The sequence below is a fragment of the Pogona vitticeps genome, chromosome 4, assembly GCF_051106095.1.
Source record: "Pogona vitticeps strain Pit_001003342236 chromosome 4, PviZW2.1, whole genome shotgun sequence".
Classification (NCBI taxonomy): domain Eukaryota; kingdom Metazoa; phylum Chordata; class Lepidosauria; order Squamata; family Agamidae; genus Pogona; species Pogona vitticeps.
Window position 1 is genome coordinate 8,213,465 of NC_135786.1, and position 23,921 is coordinate 8,237,385.

The 23,921-nt window shown below is 43.4% G+C and overlaps 1 protein-coding gene across 1 annotated transcript in view; it reads right to left on the minus strand.

Moving 5' to 3' along the window:
• COL20A1 (collagen type XX alpha 1 chain) overlaps positions 1 to 23,921 on the minus strand; it is a 135,587-nt gene that overhangs the window by 27,686 nt on the left and 83,980 nt on the right. Inside the window, exons 24-28 of the mRNA XM_072996741.2 lie at positions 13,509 to 13,651; positions 11,790 to 11,899; positions 10,818 to 10,976; positions 2,761 to 2,838; positions 2,287 to 2,373 (exon numbers count right to left, since the gene is read on the minus strand). Of these exons, the coding sequence (XP_072852842.2) occupies positions 2,287 to 2,373; positions 2,761 to 2,838; positions 10,818 to 10,976; positions 11,790 to 11,899; positions 13,509 to 13,651 (577 nt within the window). The remainder of the gene's footprint in view (positions 1 to 2,286; positions 2,374 to 2,760; positions 2,839 to 10,817; positions 10,977 to 11,789; positions 11,900 to 13,508; positions 13,652 to 23,921) is intronic.

Sequence of the window (23,921 nt, forward strand, 5' to 3'; positions counted from 1 at the left end):
ATCAGGGCTGCAAAAAAGGGTGATTTAGGAACAGCATACCTATTACACTGATATTTAACTGACAACCAGGTTTTCGGTTCAAACTTATATCTGATATATTATCCCAAAGACTGTGTTTTGAATTTTTTAATAATAATAATAATAAAAACTGTGCTCTACACCAAAGTGCATTCCAGTAAAATCAATAAACATAGAAATAAGCAAACACAGCCCTTGCTTGCAATGACAGTTGCTGGAAGAAACATCATAAGATTTCCACATGGGCATTCTGACTGTAACAGAGCACAGATGGAATAAAAGCATGGTGGAGGAGAGAGAATACAAATTTGTCTGGAGTAGAAGTAGGAAATGTCACCTTTTGGACTATCACTCTCAGAATCCCCCAGCTGGGATGGACAAACTCTTCTACAAGGGTGTAGAACTCTTGATATTAGAGAGATTTATCATTCTTTTAAGCCACTGAACTAAGGACTCAAATTAGGCAAAGCTGAATGGAGAGGGTTAAGACTGCTCCCAGCATGGCCCCAAATTTTCTCCAGGACATAACTTGAATTTTAACCAGGACAAGCTTTGTTTAGAAAGTAGGTCATTAGGAGAGGATGAGCTGGCTGCCTTTAATTGTTCGATATTTTTGTGTCTGAAACACTGCGGCCAGCTTCATGACTGGGAAACAAAAGTAGACGATAGACCAAGAACTGGAAGCCCTTCTTCAACGATGTCCACCAACAATTTAGCACACTGAAATCAGTTTAAGAGAGAATTTTTGTGGGGCAAAGAGAGAATTTTTGTGGGGTGGTGGTGGTTCTCTTGAAATATCTCAAAAAAAATTTTGTCCAAAGATTGACCTCAACATTTCTATGGCCAGGACAACTGTCCAAGTCCAGCCCACTCCTTCGGCATGCTCTCCGTTACACAACTGGATGTCCAAGCAGTTGTACAAAAGACAACTCACAAGCCAAATATTGGGAAATACATGTAAAGGAAGGCGAAAACATCATAGATGCCTGTCCTCCTTTTACCTGATTCAATAAATGATGCTGGCCTAAACCGATTATTATTCGATTCATCAAGATTTGCCTGAGATGAAGCTACCATGTTGTCCTCAAAACTTCATTCTAAGTTAGGATGGTCCTTTTTAACAGTCACATGTCCAGAAATCTGTCTGTCTGAAGAGTGGTTGGAGGATGCTCCTAAAATGAATCTAATGATAATCTTAAACTGCAGAGCTGGAAAGAACCTGATGGATCATCCCTTGTCAAGGAGTCGCAGTGGGGAATCGAACTCCCAACCTTTGGCTCCACATCCAGAGACCTAGGCCACTGAGCTATCCAGCGTGGTGGGATAGGGTTCACCCCTGCTTCATTCTTCATGGTTTCAGCCTTGGTTACAGCCCTCAACCACCATTGTGTATTTTTGTTTAAGTACATATCAATTGGTCCTCTACATGGTTTGGGTTTCAAGTTCCAGAAGGCTCAGCCAACATGGAGACCTTCTGAGAGCTGATGTCTAAAATATCTGAAAGATCAAAGACAGAGTATGATTGATGTAGAGTCTATTGTAAATATGCATTTATGCTTATATATTTGCATACACAAATGTTTTATAATTGCTGTCCTCTTTTCTCTTCTCTTTCTTCTTCTTGGCAATGTCTAAGTTGGTGATGTGTTTTAGGTGATATTATGGCTCAACCCAGAAGTTAAGGGGACATATGTACAGTATTTGCTTTGACCAATCCATTTTGCCACCACTGCCACCACTATGTTCTAAAGACAATAATGCTGGAAAGGTGGAAGGCAGCAGGAAAAGAGGAAGACCAAATACAACATGGGCTGACTCTCCTGGAGTTTACAGGAGCTGAGCAGGGCAGTTGAGGACAGGGCCTTTTGGAGAAAACTTCTTCATAGAGCTGCCGTAAGTCAGTCAGAGGTGACCTCATGGCACATCACCACCACCATAATGGGATTTCCACAGACGCACCTGCTTCACCAGTCAGAATTGCACAGACAGCCCCTGTTTACCTTTTAATAACCAATCACAGCACTGAGCACACTAGGCCAAGCAGATGCCTTTCACCCACCTAGGGGGCATCTCTGAAAAAAAAACATGTTAAGTGTATCACCTAATTTGACCCTCAGTGACAACTCCAGGAGGCGTTCAGTGTAATCCTATTTTCTGCTGTTTGTGTGGTATAATTCTCTTTGCTGCTTGGTGGCAGGATTATCTTGCTTCCCACACAGTGAAATGTGTGACGTTTTCCTGGAAACAATAATTGGAAACATAACTCACTGGAGGGCCTGGGGGCCCCTGAAGGCCGGGGATGCCTGATGTGCAGCTGCAGGAAGGCAGTTGACTGGGACATGTCTCTTCGTCCCTCTGAAATATAAAAATAAAGCAATTTTAAATGTCTAAGTACAAAGGCCTTCTGCAACGAAATATTTCAGAGCAGAGGGCCGCCCTTCCACCCACCACTTGCTGAGCTTTCCATTTCCCCCCTCCAACCGTTGGTTAACATTCTCTGCTCGCTAAGCTTGCTCTGTCCTCATTCGTTGGTTTTGGAGACAGTAATGTTGACCAGCTAGGCACCGGTTGTAATTGGGTTCGCACCAGAGGGGATGCAGTGAAGACCTGAACAAGGGTCTCATGTCCTCACCAGCCTTCTTAGGAGTCCTTTGGGAAGGCTGACACAAAGTCACTCTACATCAGGAATATACACGCGGCGTCTCTCTTCCTCCAGAGAACCAGAGAGCTTTCCATTCTTACCAGGGCTGGGACATCACAGCATCGGTCTTCTTCAGCCCAGAAGGTGCCGCACACGATCCGCAAGGACTGCAGCTGAAACTGAGGATGAAACATAAATGAGGCCACCCGCAATCATGAAAAAAGGATTTCTAAAAGGAGTAATCGCTTTCAACTTCAACGCTCACTCACAGTGGTCAAAAAACAGCCAGGAGAACTGCTTTGTTTTTGTGTGAAAAGTGAGTGATTTAAAAAAAAGGAGTCAGCTCCCCGCGGTTTTCCCTTGTTTGGTGTCATTTTGTGAATGGTAGTGAGCATAAAAGAGTATGTTGTAGTGTAGACCATCTTGACTGCTGCTCCTAGTGTTGTTAACATTCAGGCTGCCCTTTGCTATGTAAAGCTTATTATCATTTTAGGTAAAGGTAAAGGTTCCCCTTGACATTTAATCCAGTCGTGTCCAACTCTAGGGTGTGGTGCTCATCCCCGTCTCCAAGCTGTAGAGCCAGTGTTTGTCCGAAGACAGTTTCCGTGGTCACGTGGCCAGCATGACTAGATATAGAACGCGTGACCTTCCCACCATGGTGGTACCTATTTATCTACTCGCATTTTTACATGCTTTCAAAAGGTTAGGTTGGCAGGAGCTGGGACAAGTGATGGGAGCTCCCTCCGTCGTGTGGATTCGATCTTACGACTGCTGGTCTTCCGACTTTGCAGCACAGAGGCTTCTGCAGTGTAATCCACAGTGCCACCACATCTCCTAAATTATCAGTTTACTTGCTGGCAAAAGGGGTATGATATTGTGGAGCATTTATGGGCCATTTCCCAGTGTTTTGAATTGTAGATACAGAAACGTAATGTCCCAGATTGATAAACCAGAGGTTGTGCCCACGGGAAAAATGTTTGCGTGAGAAGTGGTTAACTGATGGGGGGGGGGAAAGAGTCAGCTTCTGGGATTTTCCCTTGTTTGGTGTGACTTTGTGAAGCACAATATCCCAGATGCTTAAACCAGAGATTTTTTTAATCATTATTCAGCTGGACTGAGAACAGAAGGACGGAAGGACAGAGTGACAGATAGTAAACCTTCAGCTTCCTGAAACAACACCTCAGATCTTTCCAATTATGGAAACAGAAGCAAAAACTCGTATCACTTCCCACTGAGTCCCAGTAAGGCACTTCTGAGAATTACATTTCATCTTCCTCCAGCCCACAGACATGCGTCTGCCAAGATTTTTCGGTTTGCTGCGAAACCCAAGCATCTTCACATTGCGGCAGCAAACATCATTAGTGCCTTTGTTTTCTCCAGCCCAAAACTCAAGGGGTTATTCATTTCATGTTCAGTTTTGCACACCATTGAAAAGAAAACACGGGCATAGTCTGCATTATTCACATATCCTGTGGCCAAAAGCTTCGTGTGGTGGGCTTATGGATGATGAAGGGTGGAATTCCAGTAAGCCGAGGCTACAATAGCAAAATCTTTATTTTTGCCTGTTGCGTGTCCACCAATTCTTTTCTCCTGATAGTTCAATAATTCATTGCACCCATAAAGCAAATCCTCTGGTTTTTGCTAGTGCTCAAAGAAAGGCACCAGTGTTTTTTTTTTAAATCTATACTAAACAAACAAATAAACTTAAAAAGAAAACTGTTCTCTGTACACTTCCAGGTAATACACAAACACAGCCAAAGTAAACACATGGAATAAAGAAGTAAATGTTAATTAAACAAATCTCATTCATTCCACAGATCTACTGTAGTTTGGACTAACCGTTACATTTAGCATGTGACTAGATAGTGAGACTGCCCCAGATTGATTCGGGTGGGTTTCCTAGTGCAGGGAAATAGTTGTTGCTGTATTGTACAGAATATTTAATTATCCTGTACAACTATGGGGGCAAAAGTCCACACTGCACCTCAAATTGTTACAATTCTCCTGAGGATCACAGGTTGGTCACACACACACCCAGTCACTAACACCTCCCTCTCTTCTCTCTTTTTTTTTTTTAAAAATCTGCAAGTAGCATAATGGTTGATCGATGCAGCAACTGACAAAACTGCATTGCTTATCTGGCATTGTGCTAAATCAGACAAGCATAATTTTAAAACAAATAGTCTGGAGGAGAGACAAGAGGCATTCACTTGAGGGGGATTTTCTTAGAATCTTAGAACTGCAGAGTGGAAAGGACCCTACAGATTATCTCTAGACTCTGTTGACATACCATGCACCACTGAGAAGATGCCAGCACGGGGGTGGGTGGGGGTGGGTATCCCACTTAAGTGATCACCTCTTGTCTCGCCTCCAGACTTTTTTTTAAAAAAATGTTGCCTGATATAGCACTATATCGGGTGAGTGCTGTAAGTTGTTGCATCAATGTAGCGCTATGTCACTTGCTGATTTTTAAAAAAATCTCATTGTAAATTATACTCGAGGACATACTCACCACTGCCCCTTTGTACTGATATAGGAAATCATATACCCCAGAGATTTTAAAAAGGAAGGAAGGAGGGAAAGCAAGCATAATCACTGCAAAAGTGTTTTCATGATGACTACAGGACAGGACAAAGAGCCCAGGGGTACTGACGGGGCAGTGTGACACTCTTCAGAGATATCTCATAGTAAATTCCCCCTCCCTTTGTGGGGCTAAATAAGTTAGAATTTGGAAAAGTGACACAATTAGAAAAGTAAAAGAGAAAAATCATTACTTTATAAGGGAGATGCTGATCTGCCACCAAAGGATGAGATTGACCACTTCATCCTGCCCCACTCTCCTTCTGCCGCAACACTCAAGGATCTCTCCGACATACTCCAGCTACTGAGGCACCTTCCAGCTCCTCTCAGTGGTACTTTGTTCAGAAGCAAGGAAAAGCAGAAGACTTCCACTCATGTAGCACATTGGCCTTCCATTTCTATTTTTACAAATTAATTTCCCCAGTTATTACTGCTTACACCCTGGGGGGGCTGAGTGTTTGCATATGGAGATGAATCCCTGTGGTTTTTATAAGAGTGTTGAGTGATTAGGATAGCATTTTCCTTTAGGATGCTAGTGTCTTCCTTTATCCCTCCTCTCCTTCGGTTTCGCTTTTCGTGTTGCTTCAATGACGTTGCCGCCGAAGTTCATAACCACCCTCACCTCCTCCTTTTTCTCTTCTACGCTCTGAGCTGGAAGGGAGCAAATAATTCTGCCAGAAATCATTCTGATGGTGTCATAATAACACACACCTATCCTCAAATTGTAGCCATTGGCATTTCCCTTTCATGGTAATGGATTTTTTTCACATAGATTTATTTGGTGAGCCACGAATACCAGCATTTAACCAATACATGGAGTGACCTGGAGAGTCATCAACAAGATACAAGGCAAAGGAGGTGTCAGTTTCTGTCCCCTTCTTTGGACAGACTGCAGGGAGGGAGGGCAGCGCCTAGCCCTACAAATTATCTCTTTTATAGCCTGGGAAGTGGTTGTGTGATTAACAGCAGAGTTGTTAACCCAGAAGGCTGGAGGTCAAAACTGCACAGAAATTCAGTGACCTCCAGATGACTTAAGAGTAGACACTTAAAAACTCTGTTGCTGGAATACTGGAGTTAATTTTTTCCAGCTCTGTAGGTTGTGATCTGGGCGTCCTTAATATTGGGCCCCATTTTTTGTCTTGTTTCAGTGGATGGGTTCTAATGGGACACAACTTTCAAACCAACTGGAAATCTTGCCCCTTAATATATTTTCCAATGAAATTTCAGTGCCGATGCCGAGCAGAAAGGGGGAATAATTCAATATGCACAATCTAATTAAGAGTTGAGTTGAGATTGCTTAACCATCACTAAACTTGATTGTTTCCAGCAATTTTCTATCCTGCACCCCAGACGTTAAATCCACATCCCAAGATGTGTTTGTTTGCTGGGGGAGGGTGTGTGCATGGAGGTTGGCATGTTAAACAACTCACAAGAAAATTTGGTGATGTGGATGGGTACAAAGCTGCTGAAGCCAAACTACAATTTAGTAACGACAACGAAATGACAACGACAACGACAATAATAATAATAATAATAATAATAATAATAATAATAATAATAATAATAATAATAATAATAATAATAATAATAATAATAATAATAATAATAATAATAATAATAATAATAATAATAATAATAATAATAATAGTATGACAGCAAATAAATTCTGACTTACAATGACTCTTCCCAGGGTTTTCTAGGTGTGTGTGTTTAGTCGTTTAGTCGTGTCCGACTCTTCGTGACCCCATGGACCAGAGCACGCCAGGCCCTCCTGTCTTCCACTGCCTCCCGGAGTTGTGTCAGGTTCATGTTGGTTGCTTCGCAGACACTGTCCAGCCATCTCATCCTCGGTCGTCCCCTTCTCCTCTTGCCATCACACTTTCCCAACATCAGGGTCTTTTCCAGGGAGTCTTTTCTTCTCATTAGATGGCCAAAGTACTGGAGCCTCAGCTTCAGCATCTGTCCTTCCAGTGAGCACTCAGGGTTGATTTCCTTTAGAACTGATAGGTTTGTTCTCCTTGCAGTCCAGGGGATTCTCAAGAGCCTCCTCCAGCACCACAATTCAAAGGCATCAATTCTTCAGCGGTCTGCTTTCTTTATGGTCCAGCTCTCACTTCCATACATCACGACAGGAAAAACCATAGCTTTGACTATTCGGACTTTTGTTGGCAAGGTGATGTCTCTGCTTTTCAAGATGCTGTCCAGATTTGTCATCGCTTTCCTCCCAAGAAGAAGGCGCCTTTTAATTTCAGGGCTGCTGTCTCCATCTGCAGTGATCATGGAGCCCAGGAAGATAAAATTTGACACTGCCTCCATATCTTCCCCTTCTATTTCCCAGGAGGTGATGGGACCAGTGGCCATGATCTTAGTTTTTTTGATGTTGAGTTTCAGACCGTTTTTTGCACTCTCCTCTTTCACTCTCATTACAAGGTTCTTTAATTCCTCCTCACTTTCTGCCATCAGAGTGGTATCATCTGCATATCGGAGGTTGTTGATATTTCTTCCGGCAATCTTAATTCCGGCTTGGGTTTCTTCCAGTCCAGCCTTCCGCATGATGTATTCTGCATATAAGTTAAATAAGCTGGGGGACAATATACAGCCTTGCCGTACTCCTTTCCCAATTTTGAACCACTCAGTTGTTCCATGACCAGTTCTAACTGTTGCTTCCTGTCCCACATATAGGTTTCTCAAAAGACAGATAAGGTGGTCAGGCACTCCCATTTCTTTAAGAACTTGCCATAGTTTGCTGTGGTCCACACAGTCAAAGGCTTTCGCATAGTCAATGAAGCAGAAGTAGATATTTTTCTGGAACTCTCTGGCTTTCTCCATAATCCAGCGCAAGTTAGCAATTTGGTCTCGAGTTCCTCTGCCTCTTCGGAATCCAGCTTGTACTTCTGGGAGTTCTCGGTCCACATACTGCTGAAGCCTACCTTGTAGGATTTTGAGCATAACCTTGCTAGCGTGCGAAATGAGTGCAATTGTACGGTAGTTGGAGCATTCTTTGGCACTGCCTTTCTTTGGGATTGGGATGCAGACTGATCTTTTCCAATCCTCTGGCCACTGTTGAGTTTTCCAAACTTGCTGGCATATTGAATGTAGCACCTTAACAGCATCATCTTTCAAGATTTTAAATAGTTCAACTGGAATGCCATCACCTCCACTGGCCTTGTTGTTAGCCAGGCTTTCTAAGGCCCACTTGACTTCGCTCTCCAGGATGTCTGGCTCAAGGTCAGCAACTACATTGTCTGGGTTGTCCGGGATATCCACATCTTTCTGATATAATTCCTCTGTGTATTCTTGCCACCTCTTCTTGACGTCTTCTGCTTCTGTTAGGTCCCTCCCATTTTTGTCTTTTATCATGTTCATCTTTGCGCAAAATGTTCCTCTAATATGTCCAATTTTCCTGAACAGATCTCTGGTCTTTCCTTTTCTGTTATCTTCCTCTATTTCTTTGCATTGTTCATTTAAGAAGGACCTCTTGTCTTTCCTTGCTATTCTTTGGAAGTCTGAATTCAAGTTTCTGTAACTTTCCCTATCTCCCTTGCATTTTGCTTCCCTTCTCCTCTCTGCTATTTCTAAGGCCTCGTTGGACAGCCACTTTGCTTTCTTGCATTTCCTTTTCTTTGGGATGGTTTTCATTGCTGCCTCCTGGACAATGTTACGAGCCCCTATCCAAAGTTCTTCAGGCACTCTGTCCACCAAATCTAGTTCCTTAAATCTGTTCTTTACTTCCACTGTATATTCATAAGGGATTTGGTTTAGATTATACCTGAGTGGCCCAGTGGTTTTTCCTAATCTCTTCAGTCTAAGCTTGAATTTTGCTATGAGAAGCTGATGATCAGAACCGCAGTCAGCTCCAGGTCTTGTTTTTGCTGACTGTATAGAGCTTCTCCATCTTTGGCTGCAGAGAATATAATCAATCTGATTTCGATATTGCCCATCTGGTGATTTCCATGTATAGAGTCGCCTCTTGTGTTGTTGGAAAAGAGTGTTTGTGATGACCAGCTTATTCTCTTGACAAAACTCTATTAGCCTTTGTCCTGCTTCGTTCTGAACTCCAAGGCCAAACTTCCCTGTTGTTCCTTTTATCTCTTGGCTCCCTACTTTAGCATTCCAGTCCCCTAGAATGAGAAGAACATCTTTCTTTGGTGTCAGTTCTAGAAGATGTTGTAAATCTTCATAGAATTGTTCAATTTCAGTCTCCTCAGCAATGCTGGTTGGTGCATAAACTTGGATTATTGTGATGTTGAATGGTCTGCCTTGGATTCGTATTGACATCATTCTATCATTTTTGAGATTGTATCCCATTACAGCTTTTCCCACTCTTTTGTTGACTATGAGGGCTACTCCATTCCTTCTACGGGATTCTTGTCCACAATAGTAGATATGATAATCATCTGAGCTGAATTCGCCCATTCCTGTCCATTTTAGTTCACTGATGCCCAGGATGTCGATGTTTATTCTTGCCATCTCCTGTTTGACCACCTCCAGCTTCCCAAGGTTCATAGATCTTACATTCCAGGTTCCTATGCAGTATTTTTCTTTGCAGCATTGGATTTTCCTTTCACTTCCAGGCACGTCCACAGCTGAGCGTCCTTTCGGCTTTGGCCCAACCACTTCATTAGCTCTGGAGCTACTTGTACTTGTCCTCCGCTCTTCCTCAGTAGCATGTTGGACGCCTTCCGACCTGAGGGGCCCATCTTCCAGCGTCATATCTTTTAGCCTTTTGTTTCTGATCATGGGGCGTTCTTGGCAAAGATACTGGAGTGGCTTGCCATTTCCTACTCCAGGTGGATTGCGTTTAGTCGGAACTCTCCACTATGTCCTGTCCGTCTTGGGTGTCCCTGCACGGCATAGCCCATAGCTTCTCTGAGTTACTCAAGCCCCTTCGCCACGACAAGGCAGCAATCCATGAAGAAGGTTTTCTAGGTAGAGTGGACTAACAAGGCATTCTGTCTCTTTGACAGCATCACTTTTGAGAAAGTCAGAGTATTTGAAAAGTGCTCAGTGGCAATGGAAGCCTACAGTGGTTATTAGTTTTTTTCCCCCACCAGCATTTCAAACTTGTTAAATACTCCCAGAAGATACATATAGATATAAGAGATGCACAAACAGGAGAAATGGTTGAGTTTTTCTCTCTCTTTCCTATTGCACAAAGCAGATGTCAATCTTCATCAGAGATTCCAATTTTGGAATAGCATTTATTTATTTTTAACAAGAGTTTACTTGAAGTGCATAGAATCTCATCCAGTTGGCAGACTAGAACAGACATGAGGTCCTGCTGGAAATTACTAGCCGCATTCTCTTGTTATGGAGGTAATCAAAAGAAGGTAGATGTTCAATAGACAATGCTTAATTGTGTCAGGACATTTCTTTTTTGCAATGAACCTCTGCTTCTACAGGATCTTTCGTTAAACCAGGGTCATGTCAGTTGTCATCCTTATGGTATCATTGGATCACCACTCCCAACAGCTAGATCCCTCTGGAGGGCTGGAAGGGGCCCATCCATGTGCTACAGAGCATTGGATTCACTTGGATCTGATGCGTCTTCCGTGAAATCGGCACGCAATGAACTTACCGCTGCTGAGCCACTTCTCGGCCCTCGTGTCCTTGTCAGTTTCCCCAGCATAACAAAGCCAGCTGTCGAGATGGTCTCTGAGGTCCCGAGCAGTTTCTCAGCTATTCTCTTGCAGTCAATGTAGAGCTTGACCTTGGAACGGCTCACCGATACATGCACCTGCGCAGCAGACAAAAATAGTTACTCTGTGCGGTACTGTGATGCTGGGATTTTCAATGCAGTAAGACCAAGCCACAGACTCCTAAAACTTGCCAGAACAACCAATTCAGCATCATATGGGCAGCTAGACTTGTGAAAGCAGAGTTTGGACATTTTCCCCCACTTCCTAATTCTCACATAAGGAATTATCCCAGTGGCCATGCTGCCTGGTGATTCCAGGAGCTGTAATCCAAAAACTAACTTTTTCCATATTCTGGACATGCATAACACATGGCATGGGTAAATCTGCAGCTTAGTGAAGGAACACAGGCTTTGCTCGTAGAAGTCACAGGTTCAGTCTGCCGTTTCTCAGCTTAAAAGGATCATAAGCAATAAAAGAAAGGAAATATCTTGGCTGGAAACTCTGCATGTCTGTTGCCCTATGGACACGACAGTTCTAAGCCAGGCAAACTCCTATCCAGTTCAGTACAAGACAGCTTTATAGGTCCAACTAATTATGTCAGTTTAATTTCTAAACCATTTTTAATACTCAGATCACCGGATAATTAATTTTTTGTCTTTGCGGATTCTTTGCACATATTCTTGGATACATTCGTGCATACATTTAAGTAGATTAATACATGCAGACAGGAAGTGAGTTAGTAACATATTATTATGCTGGGACATCACCCAGATTTGTTAGTGTTCCGGCATAAACAGCTTAGCCAACATGAACAGATCTTTCTAGGACCTTTGTTTAGTCAACTGATAAGAAAACCTAAGGCATTTTTTATCACCCTAGATATGCATGTTGGTCTTTCTTTAAATACCGACCTTGTGGAAGTTTCCATAAAATATCTTCTTGACTTCCTGCTGGTCAAAGCTGACTTCCTCGACATCGCCTTCATGGTCCCGATGGAAATAGATCAGGGATTTCTTATTGGCTAGGAGGAAAAAGGCAACAAGTGAACTGTAGGTTTTAAAGACCACCGCGTGGAACAGATTTCATGGTCACTTATCATGAATCGTGGACTGTCCATGTCCCCACGTCACAGACAAAAATAGGGGAGGGAATCATCAGGGTAACAGAAACATCCCACTAACCAAAAGAGCACCTCACAAAATAGTCTACGAGAAATGTATTTTTGCATGCAAATGCATGGCAGGCACACTGGAGTTTAAAATAATGATGGTGATGATGGTGATGGTGATGAGGATGGATTACAACTCCCAGAATCTCTGGCCAGGCATTTCTAAAATTCTTTCCAAGATATGCAACTTCCTAAGCTGTAGGAACTGCATTTTATACAGCAGAAGGGTGCTACAGATTTATTCGTTTTGCAGGGACTGAAAGGAAAAAAGGTCTTAACACTGTTAAGATAAAATGTCATCTTTGTTTTCAATGTTAGACTATAAAGAAAGAAAACACCTGTTCAAAGTTAGAGCATCAAGAAATTTTCACACTGCTATTAATTATAAACATACAATATGGAGCAAGCCTTCCCTCCATCCACTGTCTGAATTTTTGTTTTTTGTATTTTTTCCATCTTGGATCATTGTGGGGTTTTTTTAGTAATATATTACAATATATATGACAATATATATTGTTGTTTTAAATTGCAAATTGTTATATGTCATGTTGTTACCCACCCAGATTAGTCTATATGACTAAATGGGAGGGCTATAAATGTAATAAATAAAAAGAAAATTTCTGTACCCATACATTGTTTCTCTCTTATAGCAGGTCTAGTAGGAAGCTATCAAGAACAGGATCATGGTCCCTAGGGGTTGTGCTGCGCACTCTGTTGCAACCAATACAACACATCGGCGTGTTTCCAGAACACCCACAGGGCAGAATCGAAAGCTCAGAGCCGCAGCTTCCGACCGTCTCTGATTCCTTGTGTTAAATCCAGGTTTCAGGGAGTTAAAAATAAAAACGACGCCGTGCAATGACAAGTGGAGAAAAGGAAACAGAAACTAAGGAAGATATTGAGTTGGCACCAGTGGAGATGGAGAATATGTTCTCTCGTCAGGGAATGAACCTTGTTTGCTTTCCTGCTGCAAAATTATCGATGGATTCATCAAAACCCATACTTTTTAAGATACTTGTTTCTGCAGCTGTTCAGAGTCCTGTGCTCTTACCATCACAGAGGAGGCTGCAGTGCCACAGATTTCAGGTGCAGGAAAAAGGAGGAAGAGCAAAGAGAAGAGAGAAAATAGGTGGAAAGTATATAGAGAGAAGACTGGTGTGCTCTGAGCCTCAAATCCCGATCTGCTGGTAGAGCAGCATTCCTTCTAGAATAGGTTTAACTCAATGCAAAGCCTGACTTCTGATTGACCAGCAGCACTTCTCCCTTGTCAGGATTTAGCTTGTTCTTCTTCATCAAGCTGATGATCATACTCAGGAAGGACTGAAGATAGGGGGATAGGATGGAGCACTGAGGTGTCAAACAAGGCTCTTCCAGCACCAGCTTCTCAGTACGTCTTGATTTTAGCCTGAACTTTACAGGATCTATCCAGAGTGCTGAAACAGTGACTGTTGGGCCTACTTACGACCAAGTATGATGCCAAGAAGAGGCTGGAAGTCCTCATCGGTGACCTGCCATACTGCAAAAGCTTCTCTGGGACTTTCTGGCAGAAGGCGAAGAAGGAAAGTGATGGTGTATTCCCAAGGAATTCCAGATGGAAAGACTTCACTGGAGAAATAAAGCAAGAAATAAAGAATTGGGAAGTTGGCTTCACATCCCTAGCTCTTAGCTGGGAGAAGTTACAGTAGGAACACAGTATCAGCAAGGGATCAGTTCGACCCCCACGGATGTCAACAATTGTGGTTAACAGTGAACCTTATACACAGCATGGCCTCTGGCACCCTCTAGTGGCCAGTTCTGGTAATTACATCATGAAAATACCTATTTCTAAGTTTTTTTCATTTAAAAAATTTAATATTTTCAGTCTGGGGGGAGTGAAATTGTGGATACTGATCCCATAGATATGGGGGTCCTTCACATGTAGCAAGTGGTCTGGCCTCCCTGGCTGAGACATATTATCTAGCCGAATGTCTCCTCTCACCTAGATCTACCCGAATAACTCATTCTAGCCAAGATGGGCGGCTGAGGGTCTAACGCCAAGGGAGGCCCAAAGAGAAAAAGCAAGAAAGCAGGCCTTCTTGGCAGTGGCCCCTCACCTCTGGAACTGTCTGCCCTCAGAGATCTGTCTGGCTCCCTCGCTGGGTGTTTTTAAGAGCAATCTTAAGACCTGGCTCTTTAGGCATGCTTTCCCTCCTGTCATCACTTGATTATTTTTTTGCCATCTTGAACTATATTATTACTGTTGTTTTTATTTTACGTTGTTGTTTTACTTTTACCCATGATTGTTAGCCGCCCAGAGTAGACTTCAGTCTGGATAGGTGGTGTACAAATAATAAATAAATAAATAAATAAATAAATAAATAAATAAATAAATAAATAAATAAATAAATAAATAAATAAATAAATAAATAAATAATGAATGAATGAATGAATGAATGAATGAATGAATGAATGAATGAATGAATGAATGAATGAATATTAACACAACTGTGTTGCCATTATTTTCCACTTACATTCTGCTCAGGATCATGTTGGAATACCATTATTCTTTGAAAGCACCAAACAGCATGGCCAGGTCCCAGAAGTTATGAAAATAATATATTTGTTTTGCCATAAACGTCCTCCAAAACCCTGAGCCAGTGCAGGCCAGGCAAGTCAGGGGTTCTGGGACTTGTAGGTACTCTTCTCAGTTTCTGCCACAACCTTGAGCAGCTGCCAGGATCCAGGCAATGACAGGAAATGCCGGTCAGGTAGAAAGCGCCAGCACCAAGGAGCGGTCGCTGGATCTGGTATATGTGGCTTGAAGACAGCTGTCTCGCACCCTGCCAGCACCAAGCACTTCAGGGCAGGCCTCCATCTTTCCAGCTCCATTTTTTTTTGTGCCCATTGAATTTTGGTGCCCTGGATCCAAGACCCAGTCACTACTCTCTAGCTAGGGTTGAATGTGTGTGAAACCAGCTGAGGTGTCTGTGTGATGGCATATACCGTATTTTTCCGTGTATAAGACACCCCCACTTTTCCAATCCAAAATTAAGAAATCTAAGTGGGGCTTAGCAAGTGTAGGGGGAAAGGGATTAAAGCGCTGCTGCAGGATTGCTTTATTCCCTGCTTTCCCCTCCACTTGTTTTTGTTCTCTCCTCAGCTTACCTGCGTGTATAAAACGACCCTCAATTTTTCCCCCTAAAGATTTTAGACAAAAGTATAGTCTTATACATGGAAAAATATGGTAAGTATGAGATGAGACATCTCATACTTCAAAGCTGAGAGGGGACATCTACGTAAAGCAATGTAGCAAGTGGATGGGACATAAAACTCTACCTGCCCATGAGTCAGGACAATGTTAGCCATTCAAAACAGAGACTCCTGGGCTGGACGACACAGTATAAGGCTCTTTCCTATTGATCCTGCAAAGGAATTACATAATACGGGTACTCTTTCTACATAGGTAACTCCAGGGTACTGCTGACTAAATAGAGTTAAATCCAGGATCTTCTAAGATATTCTTACCACAGTGAATATTTGAGACTGGCATTTGGCATCCACTGAGAGCTTGGTACTGGAGGAGGCTCTTGGGAGTCCCCTGGACTGCAAAGAGAACAAACCTATCCATTTTCTGAAGGAAATCAACCCTGAGTGCTCATTGGAAGGACAGATCCTGAAGCTGAGGCTCCAATCCTTTGGCCATCTCATGAGAAGAGAAGTCTCCTTGGAAAAGACCCTGATGTTGCGAAAGTGTGAAGGCAAGAGGAGAAGGGGATGATAGAGGACGAGATGGATGGACAGGGTCATCGAAGCTACCAGAATGAATTTGACCCAACTCCGGGAGGCAGTGGAAGACAGGAGGGTCTGGCGTGTTCCGGTCCATGGGGTAACAAAGAGTCAGACATGACTTAACGACTAAAAAACAAGAGAGCTTGGAAAAGTTACTGTTCTGGATTCTCAGGATTTCTTAGCCAGTACAGTCAGGAGGCATCCCATAGCCTGAGTACGGTTGCAAACAAGTAACTTTTCCGAGTTCTGGCAGAAAGTCAACAATAGGAACAAAAGTCGGAGCAGAGCAGCAACGCTGAGACATTTCCCCACGCATAGGGAAGCTCCTATCAAGGGTGTTGGCAAGTCTTTGGGTTCGAGTCCCTAGTCTGAGTCTGAGATACAAAGTCTGAGTTTCTATGAAGAACAAGTTTTTTTTCCCTCCTAGAAAAAAAGGGAAGGATGGGTGGGTTCTGAGTTGCAAGCTGAGTCATTAGGAGGAAAAATGTGTTGGGTCCAAGTTGAGTCGCCAGTGTGGCTTAAGTCCGACTTGACAGCAAGCTCATGACTCACATCCCCATCTCTGAGTCCTAAGCCCCCAGATTTGCTGTCTGCAATGAGCCAGTAATGAAAATAAGTTTCCGAAAGGTAACTTTTCCAGGCTCTCTACCCAGTGGGATCTGAGATCAATCAGGGATGTGACAGTGTTGTCTATTTTTAGTGAACTATTGTAGCCCGGGAATGATTACGATTGCTCGGAGAAGCTCTGGTGTGACAGTAGGAAATCTTTTGACAGATTAAGTTTTTCAAGAAAAAAAAACTTATGACGGACATCAGAAAACAAGAGTTATGTTCTCTCTCTTGAACCTCACACGGCATTACTTGCGAGCCTTTGATTATCGTGGCTCTGTACCTAAAGGTAAGGATCTTATATCTGTGATTTCCTCTCACACACCCCTAATTTTTCTCTGTTCAAAATGACATCATGTCCTTGAAAGGGTGATCTCTATGTATATTAGTCCAGTGATACGAACAAACCCATCTGAGCCTCTGAACATTTTGATGAAGGGTACTCTGTGGAATCTCACCCATTCGACGTTAAGAAGCTTTGCTTCTTTAAATAAGATTAAAATTATCCCTATGTTTCAGCAATTAAACTTAAAAAGGAAACTACTGCTGCCTCTTAATAATCCAGTCGGCCTTGCTTTGCAAAGCGACAGTCAATAATAAAATCAAATGGAATACATGCTGGGCCATTATAAACCCCAGATTATGAGGAGGATTCCGAGTGCCAACTTAGAAACCAAAGTCATGTTCCAAAGTCATTGACAAGCCGAAGCCTATGTAACTCGCCGACGGGTAAAGAAGTAGGACAGTTGTAATACTGCCTGCAGAGGTGGGCAGGAAATTACTTCTTTGGGTTTCCGCTTCTGGGATTCCTGCATTTTTTGCCGGCGGGAGTGTTTTAGGCACTGTTCTCCAAAAGAAGTAAGATCTTTCATCTCCCTCGCACCTCTGTGCCCTCATCATTTTAGCCCTCCATGATTTTAGCCGCACAGCAAAACTGGCCCGAATCAATGGAACTTGCAGAGATAAATGTGTGTTTTAGCTACAACTGAACAGGCAGAAGTGGAATGCAAAGTTTCATGGATTTTCTTATGCTTTCTTAAAAGCGGGGAAAATGGACAGAAACAGTTTTTGTCTGAATCTATGATAGATCACCATGGACCAGAAAAAAAATACTCCTCCCTAGGTGGTATCATTCAATAGCACTAGAAGATCGAAGGGAAGCATTGGGGGGAAAAACTCTCCCATGAAAGGATATAAAGGGAAAAATCCTGTTGCTCAGCAGGGTAAATTGCACAAGCCCATTGAATTGATGGGGATTTAGTGAGTCAACTCCCTCTGTCAATCCCATTGATTCAACTGTGCTAAGGTAAGTCACAGGTAGAGTAGGCCCATTGCCAACTTATCCCGGAATAACCATGCGAGACCAGGTATATGGGTTAAACATGGGCCACACTTTATTAATATTCATTCGTATTCCATGAACATGCTAATCCTCCAAGGAAAAAAGGGGGGTCCTGCTGTAGTGCGGATTCAAATTCTCACTGGGTAATAGGTTGGCTCTTGCCCAGCTGCAAGGCTGGGCTCAGGCCTCAGTTATTCCCTTCGTTATCAACATGGAATAACTGACGGTCTCCGAATTTCCCCGGACCCCTTTGTTCTTTCTGTACCTTTTGCGGGTCTGGTAGCGTCCCCAGCGCATCTTTACCTTCCAGCACTGCTGTTGCCTACCCGGGCATGCTACTGGTCCAGATGCACTGGAATTTGTTGCTACTACCCCATAAAACAATATCCAGTACCTTTGAATCCGCACTACCCGCCCCGTGTGACCGAATGCTACCACTTTCGCTAAGCCAACACTCCTAGTCCAGTGTGGGATAGGCGAAAAATCCCCGCCTCCATTGGCCACTTGGGTGATGGGTCAAAAATTCCTATCCGGCCCCCAATAGGGAGACCAGCTAATCTCACACTAGAAAATAGGGCGGGTGGGTGGGTTGCCAGTTCAGCAATGGCTGCTGGAGAACAAAGGGGAGAACCCCCTTTAAATGCCCTCTGACCTGCCCACGCCCCTTAGCCGTCCTTGCGTCCGGCCACCCGACGTCACGCGTTAATCCAGGTAAGTTGGCAAAGCCCCACCTCGATAACTGGATCCCTCCGGTCCCTCTATCAGCGTGACCATTTTGAATCAATGGAACTTACAGCGGAGTTGACTCACTAAATCTCCATTGATTCAGTGGGCCTGTTCTAGTGCACTTAACTATGCCAAGCAACATGAATTTAGCCACTGAATGCTTGCCTCTTTTTTCCCCTCACCCTTGATGAAAAAGAGATGCTCCAGTGAATGAAAGGGCTCTAATAAAAATCTGCTATGAGAGTTGTTCCTCCTACACAACAGCAAAAAGACCATCTTGTACCCGTATTAAAAAACAAACAAACAAACCCTCTTGCACATTGCTTTAAGAAAGTAGTGTTTTCTGAAGGAGAAAAAAAACTCTTACAAAATTATAGAGGTTTTGTGCAAAATGCCAATATACACATTTTGAATGCAATACATTTTTAAAGCAAAAACCATTCCAGTGATATTTTTTTGCAAAGAAATCCCAAAACACTAAAAGTGTACAAATATTCTCGTAAACCTTCCCAGTGTAGAGAAAAAAGATTGCAATCTCCATCTTGATGTGCCAAAATAAAATGAGTCCAATAGGTCATTGGGGAAAGGTTCTAATTCTTTTACTATTTTACATGGATTCCTATCCCATAAGACCGGTTAATTACAGCAGAATGAATGAACTGCAAAATATATCTGTGGTTTATGTTGCAGGAGCTACTACATTTCATTTACAAGAGCCAACACACAGAGATCAATCAGACTACTTCAGATAAGTGGACTGTGGATGACACTTGTAAACCTTCACCCTCTGTTACAAGTGCCGTTTTCAAAAATGATTGGCATGCTGTTTGGTGCTAGTCCAAGAGGGACACGCTACCAGGTATTTTGGCTGTTTTTGACTTCATAGAATCTGCTAAACTACTACTGTCAAGTGGGGGAAAAAATAGATATAGGATTAACAAGGATGAGATTAATTCTTCTCTGCTGTGTGCCCCAGGAGGGAAACTGTCTTGATACCTTCCAAGGGATACTTCCCTCATAAGGTAAACACCAGCTGGGGAGAATTTTATTGGGACTGTAATATACAGTGGTCCCTCGCTTAACGAACGCACCGTATAATGAAGAATCCGTATAGCGATCCCTTTTTGGGGATCGCTATACGGAGCTGCCCCAATCGCCGCACTCGCTTTGCGACGATTGGGGCGTCCGGCGGCCATTTTGGAGCCGCTGAACAGCTGATCGGCGGCTCCAAAATGGCCGCTGGATGACCCAAAATGGCCCCCTGTCAGTGTTTTCGCGCCCTCCCCTTGCTTACCGAGGTCACGAAAACACTGACAGGGGGCCATTTCGGGTCATCCGGCGGCCATTTTGGAGCCGCCGAACAGCTGATCGGTGGCTCCAAAATGTCCACCGGACCAGCGAAAACATCGCTGGAGGGGTAAGTTTTGGCGCCTATTGGAACGCATTAAACTAAGTTTAATGCGTTCCAATAGGCTTTTCCTGCCCCGTACAGCGATGTTTTCACATAGCGAAGGTTAATCCGGAACGGATTAACCTCGCTATGCGGGGCACCACTGTAATCTTAAAACAGCAAAGCAGGAAGGGGTCCTATGGACCCTGGAGTCAAGCCCTTGTCAAGGAGTCATAGTGGGGGATCGAACTCTCAACCTCTGGGTCGGCAGCCAGAGACTTAGACCACTGTGTTAGCATGGTGGGACAGAGTTTGGCCCTTCTTCATTCGTTATGGTTTCCACCTTGATTACAATCCTCAACCACTGCTGTGTGATTTTTTTTTAAAGTGGATATTAATTGCAATTAGACAATTAACACCCCTTCTACTTTGATTCCAGCGGAATCATGTGAAGGACAGACATCCTGTTTTCTCTCAGGAAAGTCTTCTTCTACACGTGGGATGCAGTACATTTCATTACCCCCTCCCAGAGGACTGTAAGGAAAAGAAGAACAGAGAGTCCTATTAAAATTTAAGTTTAGCAGCAAATCACACACTCCAGAACATGTCTGCCTTATCAAATAGCCCACGAAAGGGATGTTCAATGATACTGGTTGCAAAAATATAAGTGTCAAGATAGAAATAAGCATATTGAAGCAAAGGGGGAAGGGAATGAATGGCAAACATTGCCTTTTGGAAAAAAAGCCCTCGATCCCTGTTACTTGTCACATAGCAAAATTGCAAGCTTGATTGATCCTGAGGCACTTCTGAACGTAAAGTAGAGGACTTTGCATTGAGAGAGTTCCATAAAGAGAAACAGGTGCAGCTCTTTGTCCTTAAACAGAGCTGCTTGGAAAATTCTGTGTTGCCTCCTTGATGGAAACCACATCGTTTCCTGCTTCCTTGTTGGTAGGCGGAATGGTTTATGTCAGGGATATTGGCAAGTCCAAGTCCCAAATCTGTGTCCAAGTCCCAAGTCTGAGTCCCTATTAAAAACAAGTCCCCCCCCATAAAAAAGGGGACGGGGCGGGTTAGTTCTGAGTCACAAGTTGAGTCCGAGTCATTGAAACCCCCATCACCACCTCGAATCAAGTTCGAGTCAAGTTCCCCAGTGTGACTGAAGTCCAACCTGACAGCAAGTCCTATGACTCGATTCTCCATCCTTGGCTTCTGACTACTTTCCAGACCAAGATTTAGTGGGTATATAGTGCTGTAGAGCCCTCATTTCTTCTCTGTCACATTGACAACCCAGTAGTGGTGTAATTCTCTGCTTATTCGCTAACAGTGACCTTCTCTTTGTAATTAGTCAGCCTTACAAGAGCCTCAGAATAGAGTCTTAAATATTCTTTAATGTTGACATTTGCTTTGAAATTAGCCTATTCAACAAAGTTCAACCGGTGATCCAGGTCAGTGCTCACCTTGCAGAACATATGTTATTTAAGGGTTCTTCAGTGTCCTTTTGTCTCTCTGGTTATTCTTTTTTCTCTTTGCTGTTTTCTTTCTTATCTCATGCCCTCACTCTCCACAACTTCTTTACTGCCCCTTCTATTCCACTACGTGCAGGGGAGGCTGCAGGACTTTGTGGTCACAGTAGCAATAAATCAATTCCAAGTTTAATTTGAATCGACCCGGGCTAGTCAAAGTGCTGAGTCCAGTCCTCAAATGAGGTTTGGCACCTGTAGATAGCGCCATCAACGTTCGGACTAAAAACCAGAGCACATTCACCACTGCTGCAATGTTGATGTCACTAGTCTACATCGGTTGTGGGTATCTGTGATATCACGCTGTCATTGTCAGAACTTGGAGGTACTGGCCAAAATCCTGTTGGCATATATTTACATGGTGGAAGCTGATGACATCATCATCTGTTGCCAATAAAACTTAATTGAAATGAACTATACGCTTCCTGGGATGACGTGGTCCTGCGGGTTAAACCGCAAAGCCTTTGGGTTGCATTGTTGAAAGATCAGCAGTTTGAATCCACGCGACGGAGTGAGCTCCCGTCGCTTGTGCTAGCTCCTGCCAACCTAGTAGTTCGAAAGCAAGTAACATGTGAGTAGATAAATAGGTACCACCACGGTGGGAAAGTAACGGCATTCCGTGTCTAGTCGTGCTGGCCACATGACCACAGAAACTGTCTATGGAGAAACGCTGTCTCTACGGCTTGGAAACAGGGATGAGCACCATGCCCTAGAGTCGGACAAAACAGGACAAATTGTCAAGGGGAACCTTTAACTTATAAGCTTCCTACGCCCCTGATTTAGGCTCCAAGGCTTTCTGAGGCTCCTTTTTACCCTGGGGAGATCTTTGGGAGCTTCAGGATGCGGAAGATCTTTTAATCATCAAAACTCATTGTTGGATTGCCAACACTGGTGCCGATCCCAGCAACACCCAATTGGGTTGAATTTAAGAAAGAGGAGGCCCCAAGCAAGCAAACAAACAGAAAAAGCCAGGAACATCGAAACTGGTTCCATGAATGAGTAATAACCAGTAAAACAAAAGGATGCTTAACAATGCAAGAAACAATTACTATATGAAAATGCTTGTTGAAAACAGGGAAACTATTTCAGACGCCCATGGAAAACAAAGGCCAGCAGTTCATGCATTTGCAAAAAGAACATCAGAGGCTGTTGTGCCTAATTGACGAGAGGCTGGTTTCAGTCATGCGCCTAACTGGGCCTCTGCGCAGACCTGGCACCCTGTGAATTAGCAGTAGCAGCTTTTGCGATTTCTCTTGCAGTTGGATTTTGGGCAATGCAATAGGACCCCCATATCTGCAGTTTCATTTATCCATGGTTTGCCACAGCCCTATGCGCAACATACATTGTGTCCTTTGCCCCATCCCCCTTGTATGTTGTATATAGGGTTTCCTTGTATCTACAGGTTCAAGCATCCATTGTAGATTGTGGAACCAATCCCCTGCAGGTATAGGGGTCCTGCTGTATTTATTTAGAAAGTAGTGCAGGAAATACAGTGGTGCCCCGCATAGTGACGATAATCCATGCAGCAAAAATCGTTGCTATACAGATTCGTTGCTATGTGGATTTAAAAAGCCCATAGGAATGCATTGAAACCCCTTCAATGTGTTCCTATGGGCTTAAAACTTAAGCGAAAATCCTCCATACGGCGGCCATTTTGGGCGCCTGGTAAGTGAGGAATCCATCCCTGATTTACCCGGTGGCCATTTTGGAACCGCCGATCAGCTGGGGAAAAAACATTGTTATGCGATAATCGGTAAGCTTACTGATAATCGCAAAGCGATTTTCCCCCATAGAAAACGTTGTTATGTGATCGCAAAAGTGATTGCAAAAACATCGTCGCTATGCGGATTTGTCATTAAATGGGGCACCCGTTATGCGAGGCACCACTGTACTCATTCTTTCATTCTCCCATGAATAATCATTTTGCAAGGGCTTGTGACACCACCAGTGCCCTGAACAACTCCAGTGATTTTTTAGAGATCTTTTGTTTTCCTTGTGCCCCAGCACTCACAATCCATTATCTATCTATCTATCTATCTATCTATCTATCTATCTATCTATCTATCTATCTGTCTGTCTGTCTGTCTGTCTGTCTGTCTGTCTGTCTGTCCGTCCGTCCGTCCGTCCGTCCGTCCGTCCGTCCGTCCGTCCGTCCGTCCGTCCGTCCGTCCGTCCGTCCGTCTATACCTTTATATATATATATTTATACCTTTATACATTATATACCATTTATATATTATTGTCCTCTGACAAAGAGTGGAGACAGGGGAGCACTGCTGGGAAGAAGAATGGTTGGGGAAACTACCTTCCACTTCCACGATAATTTGCATTTATTTGGATCCGTCCCATGAGGGTGAAACCAAAACTCATGAAGGCATTCAACCCTGATATAAACAAGAGGAAAGAGGTTGAGAGGTCCGTTAGGAGAAGGACAGTCTCCAAATCCCATGAGGTCCTAGTCGCCCTCCATTCAGTGTTTGTTAGGCCTCATCTAGAGAGTACCGCATCCAGTTCTGGACG